Genomic DNA, 21322 nt, shown 5'->3' with positions numbered 1-21322 from the left:
TGATTGACTAACAAAAACTAGAGTGTGCCTTCTTAATTTCCCTTCGGGGATTATAACAGTGTATTAAATTAAAATTAAATTAAAATTAAAATTAGTTCTTTAGTTTTGATCCCGACCAACAACTTGTCAAGTGTAGCTTAGCAACATGTTTCTCACTCCTGATTGTGGTGCTTATGACACTACCCTAATTTTACATCATCTTAAAAGCTTCCAGAGAGTTCTTTTAGCATGATTTTTTTTTCTTCAGAAATTTCATTTGTTTGTAATATTGAGTTACAGGTAATCCTTGTGTGTTTTTTTCTCTTAAAATAATGTTTTATTGTAGCAGTTTCTTCCTCATAAAAGTACTTCATTGTCATATGTCATATGACATTTTTCTCATAAAAATTATTTAATCTTATAATAGACTTTTTAATACTTCCTTTCTGTAATCATTTTTATTTTTTCAGAAATCTCAGATGTTTCTTTTTACTTATCAAAGTGGTGCAGTACTCTATATAATGGCATTTTTGTCACTGACATCTGAAAGATTAGATTGTAAGTAAATTATTAGCCAGTAATTACATCCCTAACTTTGTCATAAATGATATTTTGGTATAATTTCAACTAACAAATAATAGTTACATCAGCTATATTTGTTTTATGATAAAAGCCACTAAATTTGACAGCTGCTCTCAGATTTTGATGTTATATCAGAACATGGATGTGAAAATGTTACTAAGTGCTGGAATAAGTTCCATTATCATTAAAAATGATTTTCTCTTTGAACCATGCTGGTATGATGATATTTTACATTTTGAGAAATGTTTATATTAAAGATTATCTTGCGAACTCACAAGCAGTTTTCCTTTTTTATTATGTTGCAGCACTTCGTCAATAATGTGTGTATCAGCCTCAATAATTCATCTGTAGAAGGCAGTGAAATCTAGGCAGTTCATTTTTAAAAAGTGAGTTCATATTTTGTCCAATCAACCTTCCTATGTACAATTAGCTTGGAAAAGCAAATACAAAATATTAAGCAAACATTCAGTTTGTGCAACATTTTAAATGAAAACAGCAAAGTGTTTTTCTACATTGCTTAAGTAAAATACTGAGTGCTCTGCTGCCAGCATGTCCATGTCAACATTGGTATCATATCATGCACTTAACATCTGGGATTTTCCATGTCTCTCTACATATGGTGATATTGGGTTTGTTTGTAGGATGTGTTTGTTTTCTTGACATGGGTGTTGCATAATAATCCAGAAGTGTTGAAAGGAAGTTTATCCAAAAGAAAATATGACTGCAAACACAAGCTTTCAGACCGATCGAAATTCAGCACACACGATACATGTTCTACATTTTTGTATTTTCCCAGCAACCATGAAGTTTTTCTTGAAAACAGGATCACCAAGACATGTGAACTGAACATCTCAGATAATGCTACAATCAACTCTATTCTCTAATCAATGCTACAAGAGCATAAGAAAAGTCAGCCACTGATGGACAGTTAGTTTAGAATCTGTTTAAGCCAAATCTGAAAATGCTGTACGGGGTTAAAGTCAGGTTTTTCTGCACAAAATCAGAAAATAAATACCCAAATAGAGACTTTTCAGATGAGTTTCCTGAACAGCATGTGCATATCTGTATTTTTTTTACCCTAAATCTTAGACAAGTCTGTAACTTCAAGACTGAATAACTTTAGTCTTAATAGAACACAAGACTAAAGTTGTTTAGGACTGTGAACAGGGGGCTTATGCAACGTGTGACACTTTTTAGTTTAAACAGGTGACAGCTCAGGTCTCAAGGTTCTAAACTCGATATATAAACAGCGCCTTATGTTCAAACGAGACCTGTTTTGCAACCTTGCTCAGGATGAATACCCTCTATGGTATACTTCTCTTGGCTGCTGGCCTGTCTCTTGGTGAGTGCAACATGATGGCAGCTGGTGGTTGAGAATGCATACATTATCCAGATGAGTATTAATAGAATCCTGATTATGTCTGCTCGTCATACTGCAGTCCAGTCCATGGACTACAAGGCCCTCAACCAGTTCAGACAGATGATGCTGTGTGTGATGCCCGATAGCTGGCCTCTTTTCGACTACGCTGATTATGGATGTTATTGTGGTAGAGGAGGCTCTGGCAAGCCTGTGGATGATCTCGACAGGTGATGATTCTATGACTCTGCCTCATACTTCATAAAAAAACAAAAAAATCCTTTTATGACGTATTTCAAAATTGACATTTTTTGACATTTGGACCTATAGATGTTGTCAAGTACACGACCAGTGCTACAGCGACGCTATACAACACCCTGATTGTTGGCCTATTGTGGACAATCCTTACATTGAGTTGTATCACTACAGCTGCCATGCGGAGGAGAGAAAGGTCACCTGTACCAGTGAGTATGCTTGACCTTACGAGGTTAAGCTGATATGCTTTTTTTCAATCAGGGCAGCCACTTTCCAATTAAGACAATGAGAATGTCACTGCTAAAACTGTCAGAGTTTTGAGTGTATTACTTTGATAGCAATTTTTCTTTGCCTAGTGATGAACATAAGCTGTCTTATCTTCAGGCAAAAACAACGCTTGTGAGATGTTCATATGTGAGTGTGACAGGAAGGCCGTCGAGTGTTTCTCCAGATCCCACTGGAACCCCGATCACGAGCACCTGCCCAGTGAGAACTGTCAGTGAAGAACAATTGTATCAAATGAGGAATGGCTTTCAGTTTGATTTCTTGGTTTTCCTAAGTGACAGATCGATTCTTTTGAGATCCATGGTTTCTAAATATTCAAAAAATATGACACATTCATTTAAGAAAATGACCTGATACTCCTTACAATAAATACATTACATTGAGATTGACATCTCTTATTTTACCCCCGTGACTGTTTACTAATACTCAGTAACCATATAGGGCATTGTGGCCTGCAGTTTTCAGGAGCCAGCAGGATGAGGTCAGTAGTTCAGTGAACCGTTGACTCAGCCATTCGATGCCAATGAACTATTTTATTTATTAGTATTAGATTTAAGTAGTTATAAATATCCCCGTCCTCACTACACATAGACTCATCTCTTGAATGCTAACCAAACATGTCATAATCTCAGACTATATGCACTCTCATTTTGTAATTGTTTGCAATATTTCTTATATAAATTATTTCAACGTTTATGCAAGCAAGCCTCCAAGTTGCATCCTTTTTTTTTCATTTTGCATGTTTTTAAACCCTTTAAATATTTATTGCCAACATTATAACTCCACACATACATTTAATTTGTTACAGAAAGAAGCTAAATAAGTAAACCATCTATAAAATGTAACTGTAAAATGCTTGTAGTCAGAAGGGAGTGATCTTTTTGTCACTATGCTCATTATCAGGGTAAGAGGACACTGAGACCAACCAGTTTTTGTGAAGTCAGGAAGGTTGACTCTGAAGCTTCTATTAATCTGACAGCACAAGCTTTCCTCCTCAAAAGTGTCAACATGAACAGCCACAGCAATAATTTCTTCCTCTTCTCAGTTTTCGCACACAGCTCTCATGTTGCCAGACTTTTGCAAGCAAAATTTGGGATTCTTTTGAAATCACTTGGCAAAAGAAGAAAAAAAATATGTTTGGCAAATTGGCTTCATATACAAACCGCTGTTAGCTTCGGCTCACTCTCTTGTGATCACAGCTGTGTCTGCAGCCCACTGGATCAGTCTTCAGGCAATTGTTGAGATGACACTTAACATCCACAGTGGAAGAACCAGCAGCTTGTAGCTAGCTGACTGCTTGCCATCAGCCAGCTGTGGTGGCTGATGGCTTATGGATAAAATGCAAGAAATGTCAAATGAAATGTAACCTAATGCCAAGCATTGTTTTCGATGAAAGCGCTTTAAAGCACATTAAAAGATCTACAAATGAGGGACTAATTCTGATTGTCATTGCCTTAGTACTGCATCATTTGTGTTTTATTACACCATTAATCAGTGCCATTTTAATTGATTGCAAAAAAGAAAAAAAAAGACTGATAATCTGCATTGGTTTTTCTATTGTGGAACATGAATTTCAGGATTCTCCTCCTGTTCCTTTGCTCCTGTATGATGCTGAGGAATAACTGTAACATATCATATTCTTTGTTAATGAAAAATAAAATATTTTGACTTCATCCTCTTTGTATTTTTGCATCTCGTATCTTCTGCTTGTACTGTCAATATTAATTTTGAAACACATATGATGATCATATTTTGTCCTTGATATCAAGTACTGATTGATGTACTGCTTAAATCATTTTCTATAAATAAGACCACACTTCCTGTATCACTTTTATATGGGAAAGACTACTTAATTTCTATGAGAGTGGGATAAGGGTGAATGTAAATGTCTGCTTACTGGGACAGTTGCTTGGTATTTTTAGCCTTTACTAGATGAGACGGTGGAGAGAGAAACAGGAAATGAAGACAGGGGATCTTTTCTGCGCTGAAGTGTTGCCTGTAGCTGAACAGTTGGTCTCTCAGGACACACCTGAACTGTTTTTTGCTTTGTGTGATGACAGTGCGACTGGACTTTCCCATTACTTCACTGTTTATAGGTATGTGAAGAAAAGAAACATCAACAACAACAAAAAAAGAAACAAAGCAAAAGAGAAAACAAACGCCCATCATCGTTCTAATATTGTTTTTGTTCTGTGATGCTGAGTGTTTAGAGGGGAGAGATGTAACGCGTAACACTCATCCCACGCTGCTGACACTCATGAATAAAAATCGCTTTCAGATACTGTGTATTCAAACTTGTTACACGTGCAAACTGCTCACATTGCACAAAACGAAAGTGAACTGTAGTGCTATATGTGTGGACTATTACTGGAAGGATACAAGCCAATACAAGGAGTCTAGCTGACACATTATCAACAAAAGAACAGTCACAGACTCACAGCTATGACTGCAACGGTATCCAATAATGACTCCACCCTTTGCATGTGGACACAGGCCCATGCGGTTGGTGCTGCCAAAGTAACCTATTATTTACCACGCCAACAGAGGTGTTGTACCAGATGTGATGGAAAAGAAAGGAGGCTCAGCAGACTGGATGTCTTATACTGCAGCATGTGATACAGGAGACTTGATTTATGTGAAACGCAAAATTTAATTTCACTTCCTTGTCGTTAAGTATTTAGCCTTTCAAGACGAGTGTACTTCCCTCTTCAATGGTACTTCCTTGAGTATGACTAACATTTCATGATGGTACATGAATAGTACTAGGTGGTTCCGGGTTCGAATCCCGCTCTGCATGTTCTCCCCGTGTCTGCGTGAGTTCTCCCCGGGTTCTCTGGCTTCCTCCCACCTCCAAAAACGTGCTTCAGGTTAATTGCTGCATCACAACACGAAGCCTGCTAAACCAAGATGGAGCTGCTGAGCTGGTCACTTAATACCATATTGACAGAATTTTCTCAACCAGACCAGCTGGATCTGCTGAGCGCCAATGCCCAGATGGAACTTTTATGGGTGGCTACATGCTGGAGAGCTGGGATACGTTCAAAACTCTGTGTCTGGCCCCATTGGATGAGGAAGGTGTCGAGGATCACAGCTCTGGGGTTTGGAGTTTTAATGCTGCATCGCAAGCTGGGAAAAATGGCAATACAACAGACTAGAGTAAAAGGGGATTGCACACACGCTGTGGAAGCAATGGCCAAAATGTAACCTGTAATCTGAAGAAAGTGAAGTCTGTTGTAATAATATGTCTGGAAAGAAAAAAACAAACAAACCCTGAATAAATAAATAATTGGCCAGTCCCAAATTGGCCGTAGGTGTGAGTGTGTGCACGCGTTTGTGTCTGTGTATCTGTGTAGCTCCGTGATGCACTGGCATCTCACCCGGAGTGTCCCCTGCTTAACGCCCACCCTTCGGCTGAGATAGACTCCAGTGACCCACGACAGCGGATGAAGCAGGTTTACAAGATGAATGAATGAATGCATGAATGAATGAATGAATGAATGAATGAATGAATGAACATCAATGGCAATTATTGCAAATTAAGTAAAAACCAGAAGGTCTTCAAGAAGTGAGAATGCATACACATAAAATACATGCACCAATACACTGATATGGGTTCCTATAAAGCATGAATATAAGATTCATCTGTGGCTTGTAACTGCTGCTCATGATGGGACCAAGTTATGAGAACGATCCTTCTTGTTAATAGCAGACTGGTTGCAGGTGGGTAAAATAGTCCCATCATGACAAAACATGAATTGCATCACCTAGAGAAATTACAAAGCACGAGAAAAGATATCCTATGTCATTTATTCATAAGAAACCAACTTAAATGTATTGCTAATTTAAATGTCCTGCCACACTGAGAACACTAATTGATTCATTCATCTCTCTGCTTTACTTTAGGCAGTAGGTGGGGTACACACTGGACAAGTTGTATATCACAGGGATATACATAGAAACAAAGACAAACAACCAATCACAATGACGGCTCTGTTTAATTTAAAGTCACCAGTTCACCTTTGCTGTTTCTGGTTATGAGAGGAAGCCTGAAAACCCACAGAGAACCCAGACAAACAAGAAGAACATGCAGATGCCACACAAAATGGTCCCATCACAGCACATCTTTGCTGCGAGGCAACAGCATGACCCACTTCAGCAGGATTAATGATGATGCAGTGTAAATTAATATTCTGTTGTCTTCCACAAATAGTCAAGTAGACTCCAGGTTCGTAGATTGCTTTGGTGCTTTGATCTACCTGTGCACTAGCTTTGATCTATGGTCTTACTTACACTGGCCTTCTCCATATGCACTAGTCTATTCACTAGTTTGATCATGGGTCTTTTAATGACCCGGACCTATGAAATTCAGGGGTGTCGTGGGATGTTACAGTCTGTGACTGCCTATTTCCTAGTTTAGTGTGATATCATTTTCCCTTTGAAGTTGATTTACTTATTGCTATTTTTTTAATCTTAAAAATACAACTTTCGAGAATGATTCAGAGATAGATAAAGAGAGGAGTCCGGTCGCGTAATGTTTCATTTTTCTGTTTCTCCCACAAACTCCATTAACACGTCGTTTGATAATTTTTGGTGCCTTTACGATTCAACGTCTTAGTCATATCCAGAGAGTTCTAGACACATTTTGAACAGTGGCACTTTCTATGACTTTTACCCTCTCCCTGGTCCACAGGAAAAGGACAGATCTCACACATCCTTCTGGCTCAAATGAAATTTTTTCCCTTATCTATAAAAAATACAGTCAGGAAAGTAATTTCAACATCATTTGAAAGGTGATGTAACATCCACATCTAAGAAATTAACATTTGTTTTGGAGAATGGTGGATGAATTTAGAAATGACACGACACACTGTTCATAATTTTAATTGTTATAGTAGATACATGGTAATGTTGCTCCCATGAGGTCTGGCCTGACAGGCCTACATTTGCAGGCTCTCCCTTGTTAACTATGTGTGCCAGTTTGCCCTGAAGAAGTTTCACCTAGTTGACTTACTCTGTCTGGTATGCATGACGTGATGCATGAAAGAACATTATGGGAATCTGAGCCAGAAACAGGATGAATAGGTCCTAGGGATAGGTCCTTCATTCCATCTAAGGTCCTTCATTCCATCTGATATGTTAGTTACTAGCTGAGAATTAAAAAGTTTTTGGAATAAAATAATCTCTTTGAGCACTGATGCATGTGTTTTCCATCAAAATAAAAGTCTCAGGTTTTTTTCTCTATTCCACCAGGGCTCTGTGTCTTACATCTTATGTCATGCCACACCGCACAAATACACACATTATAGTCGAGTCAAATTTAAGATGCATTTGTAAATGTGCATGTGTTAAATAATTTACCTTCTGGAGAGGGAAGAAAAGAGAAAGAATGGCTTCTTTTAAAAAATAGATTTAATGGGAACATTAATGTGTAATACATTATTCACATTACACCAGGGTTGTACTCAGGTGCTGGAGATTTCAGAAAGTCCATACATACCAAGTGGCACTCTCTTTTAAATATTAGATAAATTAGATTCATATGATTTGCAATTGTAGATATTTTTCTTGCAAAGCAACTAGACAAATTCAGTAGTTTACTTTGTTGGACAAAGAGTTTTCCACTCTGCTCTGACTTTCTTTGATAAAGTATTCTGTAGATACTGAAGCATCGCAGAGTTTTGAGATGTGTACTGAGGCAACGGCAGTTGCTGAAGGTGTGATGGTTTGGGGTAACAATGCTCAGCACTACCTTCATCAGCATTCAATCCACCTCCTTCGATATGAAGCCTGTAATTCTGCCCCATGTTGTCATCCCAGTGTAGCCTTTCACCAGGTCCAGGCCTGAAGTACAGACAAAACTCAACTACTTCCTTTGGATCTAGGTTCTTTGGTAAGCTTAAGCCAAAAGCAAAAACATCAATATCAGATCCTCCATAGGGCACCTGCTGCAGGAAAGTGCAGGGAATGTCATGATAACTCCGCCAGGAGTTGAAGGTCAGCCTAACATGTACATCCTTTTCAATATTGACATGGCAGACACACACTTTTGCAATTAAGGTGTTCTCTGAAATGTTACAGCTTTGCAGCTGGACATAAGTCTCCCTCAGACGGGCAAAGAAGGCTTTAAAATCAAGTGCTGGCTGAGGAAAACCCAATTTCAGCTTGTAGCGTCGCTGCATGTTTGACTGTTGGTATTGCAGCTTAGCAGGGGGGGATTTTGTGACTGGAATTGAATCAAAGGAAGTGGACTCTGGAATAAATAGATGCACAGCAGTGAGAGACAATCCTCTTGCATCTGCAAATACCACTTGCTTCTTGTTATGACCTGCGCCGTCCCTGCGTAAGCAGCTCCGAAGCAATCCTGGCAAAGGAGAGCGCAACGATGATGGTAGCGGGTAGGGGAAAGATGAGGTGCAATATGGAGAGTGAAGGCTGAGCCTTGTTGGACCATCAGCTGGCTGACAGTGTGGCTTTGTGGGTTTCAGTGGTGACATGTACAGCAGTTGATTATGATTCAAAAACATGGCAAGATCGGCCGGCAACCCAACCGGCTGTGGGTGACTGCCAATGGCGTTGAGATCTCTGAGAGAAGGAAGATATGGCCATGTTAAAATGAGCTTAATTATAATGAGACAGGAATGTTTCAGTATAATTGCACCTGATATGGACTAACATTTACCTATGGGACATTGCAATTTCACTAAAAAATACTTCATGAAAGTAGGGAGCAGCTTACCTTGTACATTTCATTTGTACTTTAAATGGTATGTTGCATAGCTGTTGTCTTTGCCAGATGGTTGTATCAAAGTCTAAAGGCAGAAATCAGATTTAATTATAAAATACATTTTTCAGAGAGTTATAATGAATTCAGTATAAAGTGAAGCTGTCAAAATGACCGCAAACAGTCCCTGAAATACAAAAGGAAGTATTTTTGGATAGAAAGATACTCACAGAGTGCACACACCCATGTGTTTCCTTAAATGAGTACCTTAGAATCAAAGACTTTTGTGGATCCGCGGCATCTCTGCTCTCTGTGGAGCTTAGGCTTGGAGTTTATTAATGAAGCTGAACCTCCTGTGACACCACATTTGCTGTACATGTGGGTGGAGTTCAAGTCAGTGATCGGGAAGTCCTGCCCACTGAGGGAGCCTTTCCACAGCATTACTTAATGCTTCATTTACTGTTTAAGAGTTTAGACTAAAAAAAAGAAAACGTTTTTGGTAGATTTATGTATGTAATGATTAAAGTGAAACAAAAAGAGAAATATTCAAGCAATGACAAATGTGCCGTAAGCCAAAGATTGTAAAGAAGAACATACTTACAAGATGATGTCATCTGTGTTTTTGTGTTTTGTGAGTTAGAACAAGCACAGTGAAAGTCAAGATAGTCAAGCTTATTTGCCTTCATACCTAAATCAGAATCAGAATATTTGATTTATATTTAATAAATCCCCTATGGTGAAATTGCTTAAATGTCAAACAGCCTAGAGCAGTTTGTTCATCATCCATTGTTTTTACATTTTATGTGTTATTGTTTGGCTTTTCTTCTGCAATTTCAGAAAATAATACTACTTCTATTAAGTTTTCTTACTCTCTTGATTGCTAGTAGTAGCATAAAACTATATTTAAAAAATTGTAAATAAAACGACTGTATTGTCATTTGATCAAATTAAGGAGGAAAGCTAACAAATTAGTTTGCTGTGTAATAAAAAATATAGAGCATCACAAGTCTGGTTACATATTTCAATATGTTGTACCTGTTGGAATTAATTTCATAATAAATATTGTTCCTGGGGATTTTTTATTGCACTACCCTGGATGGTTATTGAAAAACAATCACATGTTTAAAAGTTGGCTGAAGTTCAGCAGCCAACTGATAGATTTTTTTTTTGGTTCTACTTAAGCTTGCTTACACAAGTTTTACAAGTTTGTAAAATCATGACGGGTACCAACAATCACATTCTGTCATTTTATTTTAAGAGGTTTGTGGTTCCAGCCACACACACACCAGATTTCTCTATTGTAAGTTCTTGGTTCTGGCTAAACATGAATAGAACCGTTTGATAGATTTGTTCAAGAGCAACCCATTGAATGAACAGACAAGACACAAAGTAAATAAACAAACAAGCAAATAAATCGTTTATATTAATACAACAAACTGAATATTTTACTTATTTGTAGCAGGTCAGAGACATCAGTCAGGAGACATGAATTCCAGACATGTTACAGACACTGTAAGTATGTTGACCGTTTGGGCATGTCTTTTAAGCAGACATATTCCATTAAGGTGAGGTCACATAAAAATCCCATGAGGGAAGTTTTACACACACACACACACACACACACACACACACACACACACACACACACACACACACACACACACACACACACACACACGTCTGAAAGAGATACTCGATGTATCGATGTACTTTCCTGCCAGTACTAACACCAGATCTGTTTTTCAATCTTAACTGTCTGTTCTCCATTTATGGTAGCGGAAGAATGTCGACCAGCTCCTGATGATGTCAGGGTTAGGGTTAGAATGAAAATCACTTGCTGGAAGTATTTTTGTGTGTGTGATCTTCAGTCGTACTGCCTTATACTCTATGTTGGTGTGTATTAACACTAATTTACACCACAAAGCTTATAGAAAAAGACAATTTACTTGTATGAGTTACACCGATGACACTTGGGGGTTCCTCACACTTATTTGATTAGATACAAAACAAAACAAGACAAATGTAAAAACAGAATATTTGCTATCAAATTCCTAAATAGCAAATTAGCAGGTTGTTCCTGTGTCATTCTCTACATTCCTCTTTCTTGTTAAACAATGTAATGTTTAATGTTTCCTTGTATCTTATTAACCAATACTTCCTTTAGAGTTGTGTTACTGTTTGCACCAGATATGAAGGAATTCCTGCAAAGGGTTGTTGAGTAATCATGTTCTGAAGAATGGGATGTGTGAATGAATGTATTGATGGACATTTTGGACACACCTTTTGTCTCGAGACCTGCCTGGCCATGATTTGCTTACATCATGTGTATAACATATGATGTGCACTGCCCATGAAGTCAGAGTAGTGCTTTATTTAATCTGTGGAACAAAGATGATAAAGTGCTGCCAGAAGTCATGTTGCATATTTACCAGTGTTTGCTGCACACAGGTGTTCACTGAGTTCCTATTGACTCACAGAGCATGGATCATTAATCATCGATTTGCACAGTGTCTGTCTCGGCATGCATCAGCAGTCTGTCTGTCTGTCTATATTTCTCCTGCTCAAGTGTGTCATTAATATGGGATCAAAAGGATTTAAAGAGTCTTTGGCCAGCGATGCTGTAATTTTTCAGCAGCGCAAACATGCTGCTGTCTCTTTGGTTCATAATGACACCTCCCGTAATTACCCCTAATTTGTGCATAACACATTATGAGTGCGTGTAAACTGAGCCGTTTGTTCTAATACAACAGGGAGCTGTCTGAGGTTAGCGGATTATACTTGTGACTAAACACATTAGGATTCTACTATATTTGCATGCTTTGAATGATGTTACAGTGTGTAAAAGTCCATGATCGTAGTAGCTTTGAGCAGGTCCATTCAGTCATGTGTTTGGATGTATGTGGTTAGGGTTGATCCAGACAAGTTTTAAGATAAGATAATATAAGATAACCCTTTACTGTCCCACAGTGGGGATATTTGTAGTTTTGTAACTGTCGTTAACCTTGCAAGATAAAGCTTGACTATCACTTTCTGCAGCATGTTCTGGAGGGTTGGTGCATGGTTCAGGAAGGATAATCATATGTGTGTGGGTGGTAAACAGCTTCAGCAGAGGAATGAAAGCTGTTGTAGGACTTTATTTGTTTGCTGCTCTGTGCTGACTTTGGTGTGATAAACACATTTTCAAGAAGAACCCTCAACCCTTAACATGAATGTTAATAGTTGCTTATGTAACAACAAAATAATGAAAACTAAGAACTAAAATGTTGTTCTTCCACTGACATTGGTACTATGAAGGCAATGAATTGGCAATCAAACAATTTGTTGGTTTGACATTGTGTCTCACCATTATTAAAATTTGCTGGGAATCAATTGATTTTTTATGTTGGTGGTGTTGCAGATAAAAACAAGAACAAGCTAAAATGAAATGATGCAGATATGTTGCATGGATTGTATTCCAGCCAATGCTTCGCCAATTCATTATTCGATCAACATATAATAGGGTGACACATAATAGATGTGTTTGCTTCCTGATTCTTACTAGGTATAAAGGCAAAGCACCTTTTAATGGACAGACACACAGACATCAACACACACACACACACACACACACACACACACACACACACACACACACACACACACACACACTCACACACACACACACACACACACACACACACACACAAACATTTTGTGGTGTGGTGTGGTGTACGCAGATAAGAAAAAAAAACATTTGGGGGATTGTTAGATGAACTGGGAATTATTTCAAGTTTGAAATATAAGGAGGATGTTTATAATTAATTCAATAATTAATTGATTTCATTTCAATACTTAATGGTGGGAAAACCTCTTATCAGACATACTCACTATAAAATGATCAGTCTAATTAATGATCCATTTAGTTTATGGCTCCTACAGATAGATCCGTAGTGTTAAATTGAGGCTTCTAAAAAGTTCTCACCATTAAAGTGTGTCTTGCATGTTCCACATGCAGTAATAACAGATAAGCATTTAAATGATAAAATAACCCAGTTCGTCATCCTTTAAATTAGCCGTTAACCACTTAAATAAACTGCTGCAAACCAGTTTGCCTGATATGCTGCTTAAAAGTTTTTGAAGTTTGAATTTGAAATTCAAAATGCCTCAGACAGTATTTTAAAACTCAACTTAATTCCAGGACAATGTAAAAAAGGAAAAGAAAAAAAAGAAATATAGCTGCAATAATGAGATCTTCAAAGTCAAAACTTTATTTCTTTCGGGTGTGAAAAATAACGTCTTCAAAGCCAACGCTGGATTTCTGCTGGCAGAACGATTAGGATTCAGCATTTAAGAAGAATGATGAAGGAGGCTGATGTAAGTTTACAGGGGTAGTGCAGCAAATTGCACACTGTAACCCCATTACCACCCCTGGTTGACTGAAGATAGTGCTCTATAGGACTTCCATCCTCATTTGTGCTGACTCCCCATGCAGCCAGAAGGGATACGGGAGGAGCACCCTCCTGTGGGAGGAGAAAGCGGTACTTCTGTCTCCTGTAAGAGTCAGACTCTCAAGATTATGTATGCACCCAGCAACTGGATTATTGTGGCCAAGGGCAGACTTTTGTATTATTTTCTTTTCAAATAATACAAAAATAAAATTTTAGTCACATATTATATTAATCCAAAAGCTTTCTTAGACACTCACCCACCATTTAAAGGACGCTGAGTAGTGACTTTTTTTTTTTTTTTTTAATTATTATTTGTGTGTGATTGTGTTTGAATCCTCCTACCTTGAATTCAGGGTATGCGAATTTCAAAGTATCATACAATATAATGATTGTAATTAGAATATCAAAACAGAAAACAATATACAAGAAGTGTATAATTAGTATGTACTGCTGTTTCTTTCTAGATATTCATAGGTTTGTCTTGTGTCTTTCTTTTAAATCGTAAGAGTCAAGCATAGTTATGCTTGTTTTTACCATAGCATGTCGGAGAATGTCACTGGAATATTTAAGCATGTTGTTTAATTAAATGTTGCGTGGTTGATGGGTTATATTCTCTTTTCTTCATTCTTTGACGCTTCTAATCAGAAAGAATAAAGGTATATTTTTAAAAAAAATTGTCTCATCTGTTAAAAAACCCTCTGTGATCAATTTCATATACATATTTTTGTATTCTACTTTTCCACAAACAATGCACTGACAAAGAAAAGTCAGATCACGCCTGACTTACGGTATTTACTGTCATGTATCACCAACGTCGAATGGGTAGTAAATCTTCAGGAGGATGATTTTTCCATCATACTGACATGAAATGCAATCAATGTGTCCCTGGATTGAAGAAGATCTTAAATCTACAATCTTAGGAGAAGCTGAGTGGTAATCATTACAATCTGACAGATTTATTCAGTGTATGACAGGTAGCATTCAGCCGACTCAATGAAACATTGTTTTTAACTGAAGGATATTTGGGATATGTATAGAGCTGAGAGAACTCTGCTGATCTCTTACCACAGTATCTAACTGGTTTATTTGTAGCTAAAGATGAAATCAAGAATATCTAGGATATTAAATCTATTTTGCAGCTGACTTCATGGGGTTGCACTTGCTGCCATATTTACCCTCGCGGGCTGCAGTCCAAGGCTTAGGAAGGAGTGCAGCAGAGATAAGCACATCTAAGGGTTTAGCTTGTAGCTCTTGCCAGGGATCCTAAGGCTGGATAGGCAACAGCTGGGAGACCAAAGTCTAAATCTGCTGTTGTAGAAATCGCAGCAGGGTATAATAGCAGGACCTGGAAACTGTTTGTTTAATCTGGAGCGGTAGTTTCTGATGTAGCTGACCACGACGTCCGCATATGTGTTTTCCTGGAATTATAGTAGATCAATACATTCTGTAAAATAGGGAAAATACAAACTTTACTGAAGAAACAATCACATATATCATCTGTGACTTTACAACAGGAGTTTTTCTTTGTATAGAAAAAAAAGCTCTGTGTAGAAATGTGTTGTTATTGTGTTGTTATTGTTCGGATTATGTGGTGTTCATACCAGATGGAATATTTTTGACACAAGTCAGAATGTTTTCACTGTTCCCACATTCATAATGAGTGAAATATTAAGGGCCTATGAACACAAAGGTAGCAAGGGAGGACTCTGACAGCTGTCCTCTAAAACAAACAAAGAGAAAAAGACAATGATGATCCTTTTTGAAATGATATAAAATCATATGAAGAAAACTGATGAGGACTTACCCTGTGACAAGAGACAAAGTTATTCTATCATAATTACTGTGATGTTAACTTATGAAGTATTTAAGATTTAATGTTTTCTCTCTGCTGGATCACCAGCATGTAATGAAGATGCCATCGCCTCACACAGATGTTAGATTGCAATTTGTAGAAAGGAAGGCCAGGTGGACTCCATGTGGATTCTTGCTGTCTTATTTTCTTCATACAGTCTATCATCACCTGTACTTCTACCAGCACAAGCTAATTTATGTAGATGACTTCAGTCATCTTTGTGTGGCCGCTCTTCCAGATCACCACGGTGGAGAAGAGGTCATGTGTTTAGAAGCACATGTCACCTCCTCACATTATTCATATGTCTTTTATAATTTATGAGCATGAGAAATGTTACCTTTGATGTCTTGAGGGATTCCGAGTTCTGTTCAGGTGACATCTAATACTTGTCTTTCCTGGGTAAAGATTTTCTCTCAGAGCAAATGTAATATGACAATCTTATGCACTGATAAGTCATGCTGTCTGCACATCTGCTCCTAGGTACGACAGTATGCAAAATAAAAGTGGAGCATTACAGACGTATATATGTGCCGTATGAAACAAAATCCCCACAAGGTACAACCAAAGTGTCACTTTGCATTGTGCATGTTGTGTTATAATGTCCGCCACGCACACCTAATCGCAGACCTTAAAGTCAAACAATAACATAATAATAAAATAGGGCAATAAATAAGTACTGCACATTCATGGATAAAAAAACAAAGTAATGATAACATCAAAGTATATACAGTATTTTAGTATTTTAATATCAGTATTTTACAACTGACTAATTGTCAACAGTGCTCTCTTTCATTGCTGTTGCCTTTCAGTTTGTGCACCCGTTAGAGATGCGGCACACATCAGCTCTCTTATCTTGGAGGCTTCAGTGAACCTTGCAGCTAAACAAAAGGTCCAAAAAACATAATTTAAAATGCGTTTTGGTTCTAAGGGCTTCTGTTATACCAACCATTTGTAGTGTCATAGTTATTTTTAGTTGACAGTAAATAACTTAAAGCTGATCTGATCTAGTGCAAAGTAGCAATCAAAAAGATTTTGCCATTAAAACAAAATTTATCCTTTTGAACATCAGTCAGTTAAAATTGAAAACTTGAACATTCTATGAATTGATGTCTTTATTAAGAGGTCAGTGGTATTCCAAAATCAGATATGTTCTAATTTAAATACTGCAGAAACATTCTGATTAACAGCTGTCATCAATGAAACATTTTCTGTTGGTTGAATCTTCACAGCTGGAGAGGAAATGGACCAGACAGGCATATAAAGAGGAAAGTGAATGACTCCTTGCATCTTTTACTGATTCCATGCAAATTAGTTTTGGTGAGAATTATCTGAGGAGCAGTTAAGGACAGGAAATTTTAAAAAATAGTCTACTGGTTAGCCGAACATTTATCAGAAATTATTTGAGATGCTGAAAAGAAAACATTATTTAGTAAAACCCTTACAATTGAAATGTGACAACTGGCTATGCTCTCGTTTTTGTAAGATTCAAATACAGAGTTGCTTCCCACCATGGTATAAGAATATAATGAAAGTGATCAATCACTTCTTTTTCCTTCAGAATATAACCCAAATATCATTATAAAACATCATTTCTCTCCCTTAATCCTCCTGATTAATCCACTTATTTCAGTATTTACTTGCATGCACTCTCTGGCACTTCCACCAGAGAGCAGTGGAGCATCAGCCATAGCAACTACTTAACTACACTTTGTCATTCTACATCATCAGGTTCTTATAGAAAACATAATGCAACCTGCATCCTACTGTCTTCATAAAGAATAGCACAATGGTGTCGGTCTCTAGCCCACAGGTACTTGTGGTTCCGTCTATTTCAGCCTGGTAGAACCTGAATGAAAGGCTTTTCACAAACACAGTATCAGCAAATAATGTTAGTTGTTGAGACCTTCAAAAACTGTTCAAGGCCCTGTGCAAGGCACTTACTGTACTTTGGACATTTGTCTGACTCAATTAGCATACACTCAACATTAGACATAATGAGTGTTCATTCTTCTTTTTTGATAAATACTGTAAGTATTATTCTAATGGTCGAGTCTTTTAATAAAAAAAAAAGGAAATGGACAATACTGATATGTTGTATAGATCATGTCTGATATGTTGCAGAGCATGTCTAATAGAGTGCGTGAGACATGGCTGGTCTGGAGCAGGATACACAGTCTCTGGTGCATTGGTATTATACTCCACCGCTGCTACACAGTGCATATGCAGAATGCACATGCAATATTTACTGCATGAAAGAAAGTTCCCATGTGGAATGGCTATAAGTGAATAATAGATTCTAAACCTGCAGCACACCAGGAGGAATGCAAACTCTCAAGTGTCGTTGTTCATTTCAGCCCATTTCACAGGTACATGATGCAGTATGTTGACCTTGCAAAGGGCGAATTGGGATAGTTTATTTCCGATAATGCAAGTCGTGATCCCATAGGCATTACATGGCTGAGTCTCGTAGTATATTTTAGCATTTTTTAAAGGCCTTACTTCACCAGAACCCCAGTCTGCGGGAAAGCAAACACCGATAATTAAGCGCTGCATAAACACTGAGGAGTTATGAATGCTGGGAAGAAAAAGTAGAAGGGTAAATTCCATATATAAAGAAGAATCATTGTAAATAATTGACTATAATTTCGCTCTTGGTAATATTAGCTGAGTATACTAAAAAAATACTCTTGCAATCAGGTCAAAACTAAATCTTCAATAACGGAGAAGAGAATGCTGCTTTAACGTATAAACTGCAGAGCGAAGTATGTTTAACTAAGTAATGAAAGCCGTAGATTTAATATATCTGACAGATTGGAGCTGTTCTCTTTCGAAGCATATGACTGGATAAACTGCACAGCAGGCAGGAAGTACACCAAATATCCTCCCTTACTTCCTCCTGTTTGATGGCATTTGGTCTTGAATTTTTCTTCTTTGTACTTCGTTCACCTCTATCACTCTCTTATTTTCTCTTAAAGAGGTTTAGAAACTCATTCAATTATGATGCACTTTAAAAGTCAAATGGACTTTACAAATCTAAGGATCACATCCGAGTGGTAAATTTGAATAATTTGTAGACTTCCTTTGTTTGGTAATGGACAGGTAGTTCATTCTTTGGATAGAGAATTGTCATTGCGTTTTTGCCAATCCCTCAAAAAAATGGTTATTCTTGTTGAGGAAATGCTATTATAGTTTGTTAGTATCACTTTTTTATGTCCAATCCCATCGCTACCAATTAATCCAACTATGAGTCACTCTTACGAAGTCCCGAATGAGGCTAAAACCATGATGTATTCAGTTTTTATAATAAATTAATATAAGCCATGACACTAAGAAATATCTAAGAACAACATGAGTAACACATTTTCTTATCTTCTTCCTGGAAATTGTTTTCTTTTTTTATGCAAAGTCTTTATTGGGCAAGTGACATTTGAAGGATAAAGGAATTCCGTATATGATTTAAATATAAATTTAAATCCTATATTCTTGCTTGCTTGTGAGGAATCTCATTTTTATGTGATTAACTCAATGTCAAAAATGTATTATCAATAACCTGCATTGAATAATGTGTAGTTGATGTTATATTGTTGTTCTGGGGTCAAGTCAGGCTATATCAGTGATAAAGGTTACAAAAAACAGCAAAACTGTCTCTCTCTCCCTCTCCCTCTTTCTCTCTCACACAAACGCACGCACACACACACACATACACACACACACACACACACACACACACACACACACGTCTGAAAGAGATACTCGATGTATGTTTATGTGTTTGCAGCAAATTGGCTTGATTTTACAGAAAAGGGCAAACTCTTGACCCGCAGGCTTTTCCTGGATCACAGAATCAAATCTTATCTCATATTATTTTTTTCCATGGCATATCGCTCAAGTTAATTCCATGCCTGTTTCTTTTCTCCAACTAAATTTGATTGTGTCTTCCTAATCAGCTAGACGCAGAAATGATCTGCTAACATTTCATTTCTCCATGAATATTTGATTGTCAGAAATTGCCCCGAGGGAATGAACTGGGTCCAAGGTTTGGTTTTGATTTGCGATTAAACTATCAAGAAATCAATTTCATCTGCTTTGAATAATTCAGGATTTAATGAAATGAAAAATGGCAGAAGGGTGGTATAGGCTACGAGGTGGTTTGAAGGATGTGTATAAGTAAATTCATGTACTGGTCAGCTGGTGGCTTATATTGGGGGTTATCTGGACTCGTACATTATTGTGAACCATGGCTGATGAGAAGCTGTCATTTTACCTACACCACTGTGCAGAATGTCAATAACTGTATGTCTTCTTCTTCTCCTCCTTTCGGCTTTTCCCTTCAGGGGTCGCCACAGCAAATCAGTTGCCTCCATGTAACCCTGCCTTCTGCATCCTCTTCTCTCACACCAACTACCTTCATGTCCTCTTTCACTACATCCATAAACCTCTTTGGTCTTCCTCTAGGCCTCCTGCCTGGTAGTTCAAAACTCAGCAGCCTTCTACCAATATATTATCTATCTCTTCTCTGGACATGTCCAAATCATCTCAGTCTGGCCTCTCTGACTTTATCTCCAAAACCTCTAACATGTGCTGTCCCTCTGATGTACTCATTCCTGATCCTATCCATCCTGGTCACTCCCAAAGAGAACCTCAGCATCTTCATCTCTGCTACCTCCAGCTCTGTCTCCTGTATTTTCCTCAGTGACACTGTCTCTAGGGCCAAACAACATCGCTGGTCTCACCACAGTTTTGTACACCTTTCCTTTCATTGTAGCTGAAACTCTTCTATCACACATCGCACCTGACGCTTTCCTCCACCCGTTCCATCCCTCCTGTACCTGCTTCTTCACCTCTTTTCCACACTCTCCATTGCTCTGGATTGTTGACCCTAAGTACTTAAAATCCTCCACCTTCTTGATCTTTTCTCCCTGTAACTCTTCCACTTGGGTCCCTGTCATTCACACACATGTACTCTGTCTTACTGCGGCTAACCTTCATTCCTCTCCTGTCCAGGACAAACCTCCACCTCTAACATCATAGAGATTCCTGTCTAACCTCGTCTGTCAGCCTGTCCATCACCATAGCGAACAAGAAGGGGCTCAGAGCTGATCCCTGATGCAGTCCCACCTCCACCTTGAACTCCTCTGTCACACCTACAGCACACCTCACCACTGTCTTACAGTCCTCATACATGTCCTGCATCGCTTTAACATACTTTTCTGCCACTCCAGACTTCCTCATACAATACTACAGTTCCTCTCTGGGCACCCTGTCATAAGCTTTCTCCAGTCCTACAAAAACACAATGCAGCTCCCTCTGGCCTTCTCTCTACTTCTCTATCAACAACTCAAAGCAAATGCAGCATCTGTAGTACTCCTTTTTGGCATGAAACCATATTTCTGCTGACAAATGCTCACTTCTGCCCTTAGTCTAGCTTCAACTACTCTTTCCCATTACATCATTGTATGGCTCGTCAGCTTTATTCCTCTGTAGCTGACCCATCCAGTATGGCAGTCATAGATTTGATTCGCATGTTCGATTTGGCAAAAGTATTACGTCAGATGCCCTTCCTGACACAACCCTCTGTATTTATCCAGGCTTGGGACCAGCACAATAAGACAGTGGCTTGTGCCTTGTGCCCTCTTATGGCTACATTAGAATGTCAATAACTGTCTGTGATTTTGCTATTTACACGGACTGACTGCTATTCAATCTTTGATTGATTGCCTTTTCATCAAGGAATCATGAAAAATGCGGTGGGAACATCTTATGTTAAATCTGTGCTGTAATTGGTCTCAGATGCTTTCGTGTTCTTCAATCCACTGATCATTTCACTCCACTCCATGAATCTTAACGGGCCCTCTTAACCTCAA

At 38.1% G+C, this 21322-nt stretch overlaps 2 protein-coding genes across 3 annotated transcripts; one reads left to right on the top strand and one right to left on the bottom strand.

Annotated features, from left to right (window-relative positions):
* Positions 1–1810: 1810 nt before the first annotated feature.
* On the top strand, positions 1811–4084 carry LOC137608613 (phospholipase A2-like). Its single transcript, XM_068335110.1, has 3 exons — positions 1811–2148; positions 2249–2382; positions 2558–4084. The coding sequence occupies exons 1-3, from the start codon at positions 1955–1957 to the stop codon at positions 2674–2676; spliced, it is 447 nt and encodes a 148-aa protein (XP_068191211.1). The 5' UTR covers positions 1811–1954; the 3' UTR covers positions 2677–4084.
* Positions 4085–7849: 3765 nt separating this feature from the next.
* On the bottom strand, positions 7850–9534 carry ppp1r3c2a (protein phosphatase 1 regulatory subunit 3C2, duplicate a). Of its 2 annotated transcripts, none has more exons than XM_068335228.1 (3): positions 9410–9534; positions 9195–9267; positions 7850–9040 (listed from the first exon to the last, which is right to left on the bottom strand). In XM_068335228.1, the coding sequence occupies exons 2-3, from the start codon at positions 9206–9208 to the stop codon at positions 8053–8055; spliced, it is 1002 nt and encodes a 333-aa protein (XP_068191329.1). In that variant the 5' UTR covers positions 9209–9267; positions 9410–9534; the 3' UTR covers positions 7850–8052. The 2 variants fall into 2 exon arrangements, with proteins under 2 accessions (XP_068191329.1, XP_068191330.1); XM_068335229.1 differs by having other exon boundaries at positions 9447–9504.
* Positions 9535–21322: the final 11788 nt, after the last annotated feature.

This window comes from Antennarius striatus, chromosome 15 (assembly GCF_040054535.1).
Source record: "Antennarius striatus isolate MH-2024 chromosome 15, ASM4005453v1, whole genome shotgun sequence".
NCBI classification, from domain to species: Eukaryota; Metazoa; Chordata; class Actinopteri; order Lophiiformes; family Antennariidae; genus Antennarius; species Antennarius striatus.
The sequence above is the reverse complement of the archived record's forward strand: the minus strand, read 5'-3'. Positions and strand labels throughout refer to the sequence as shown.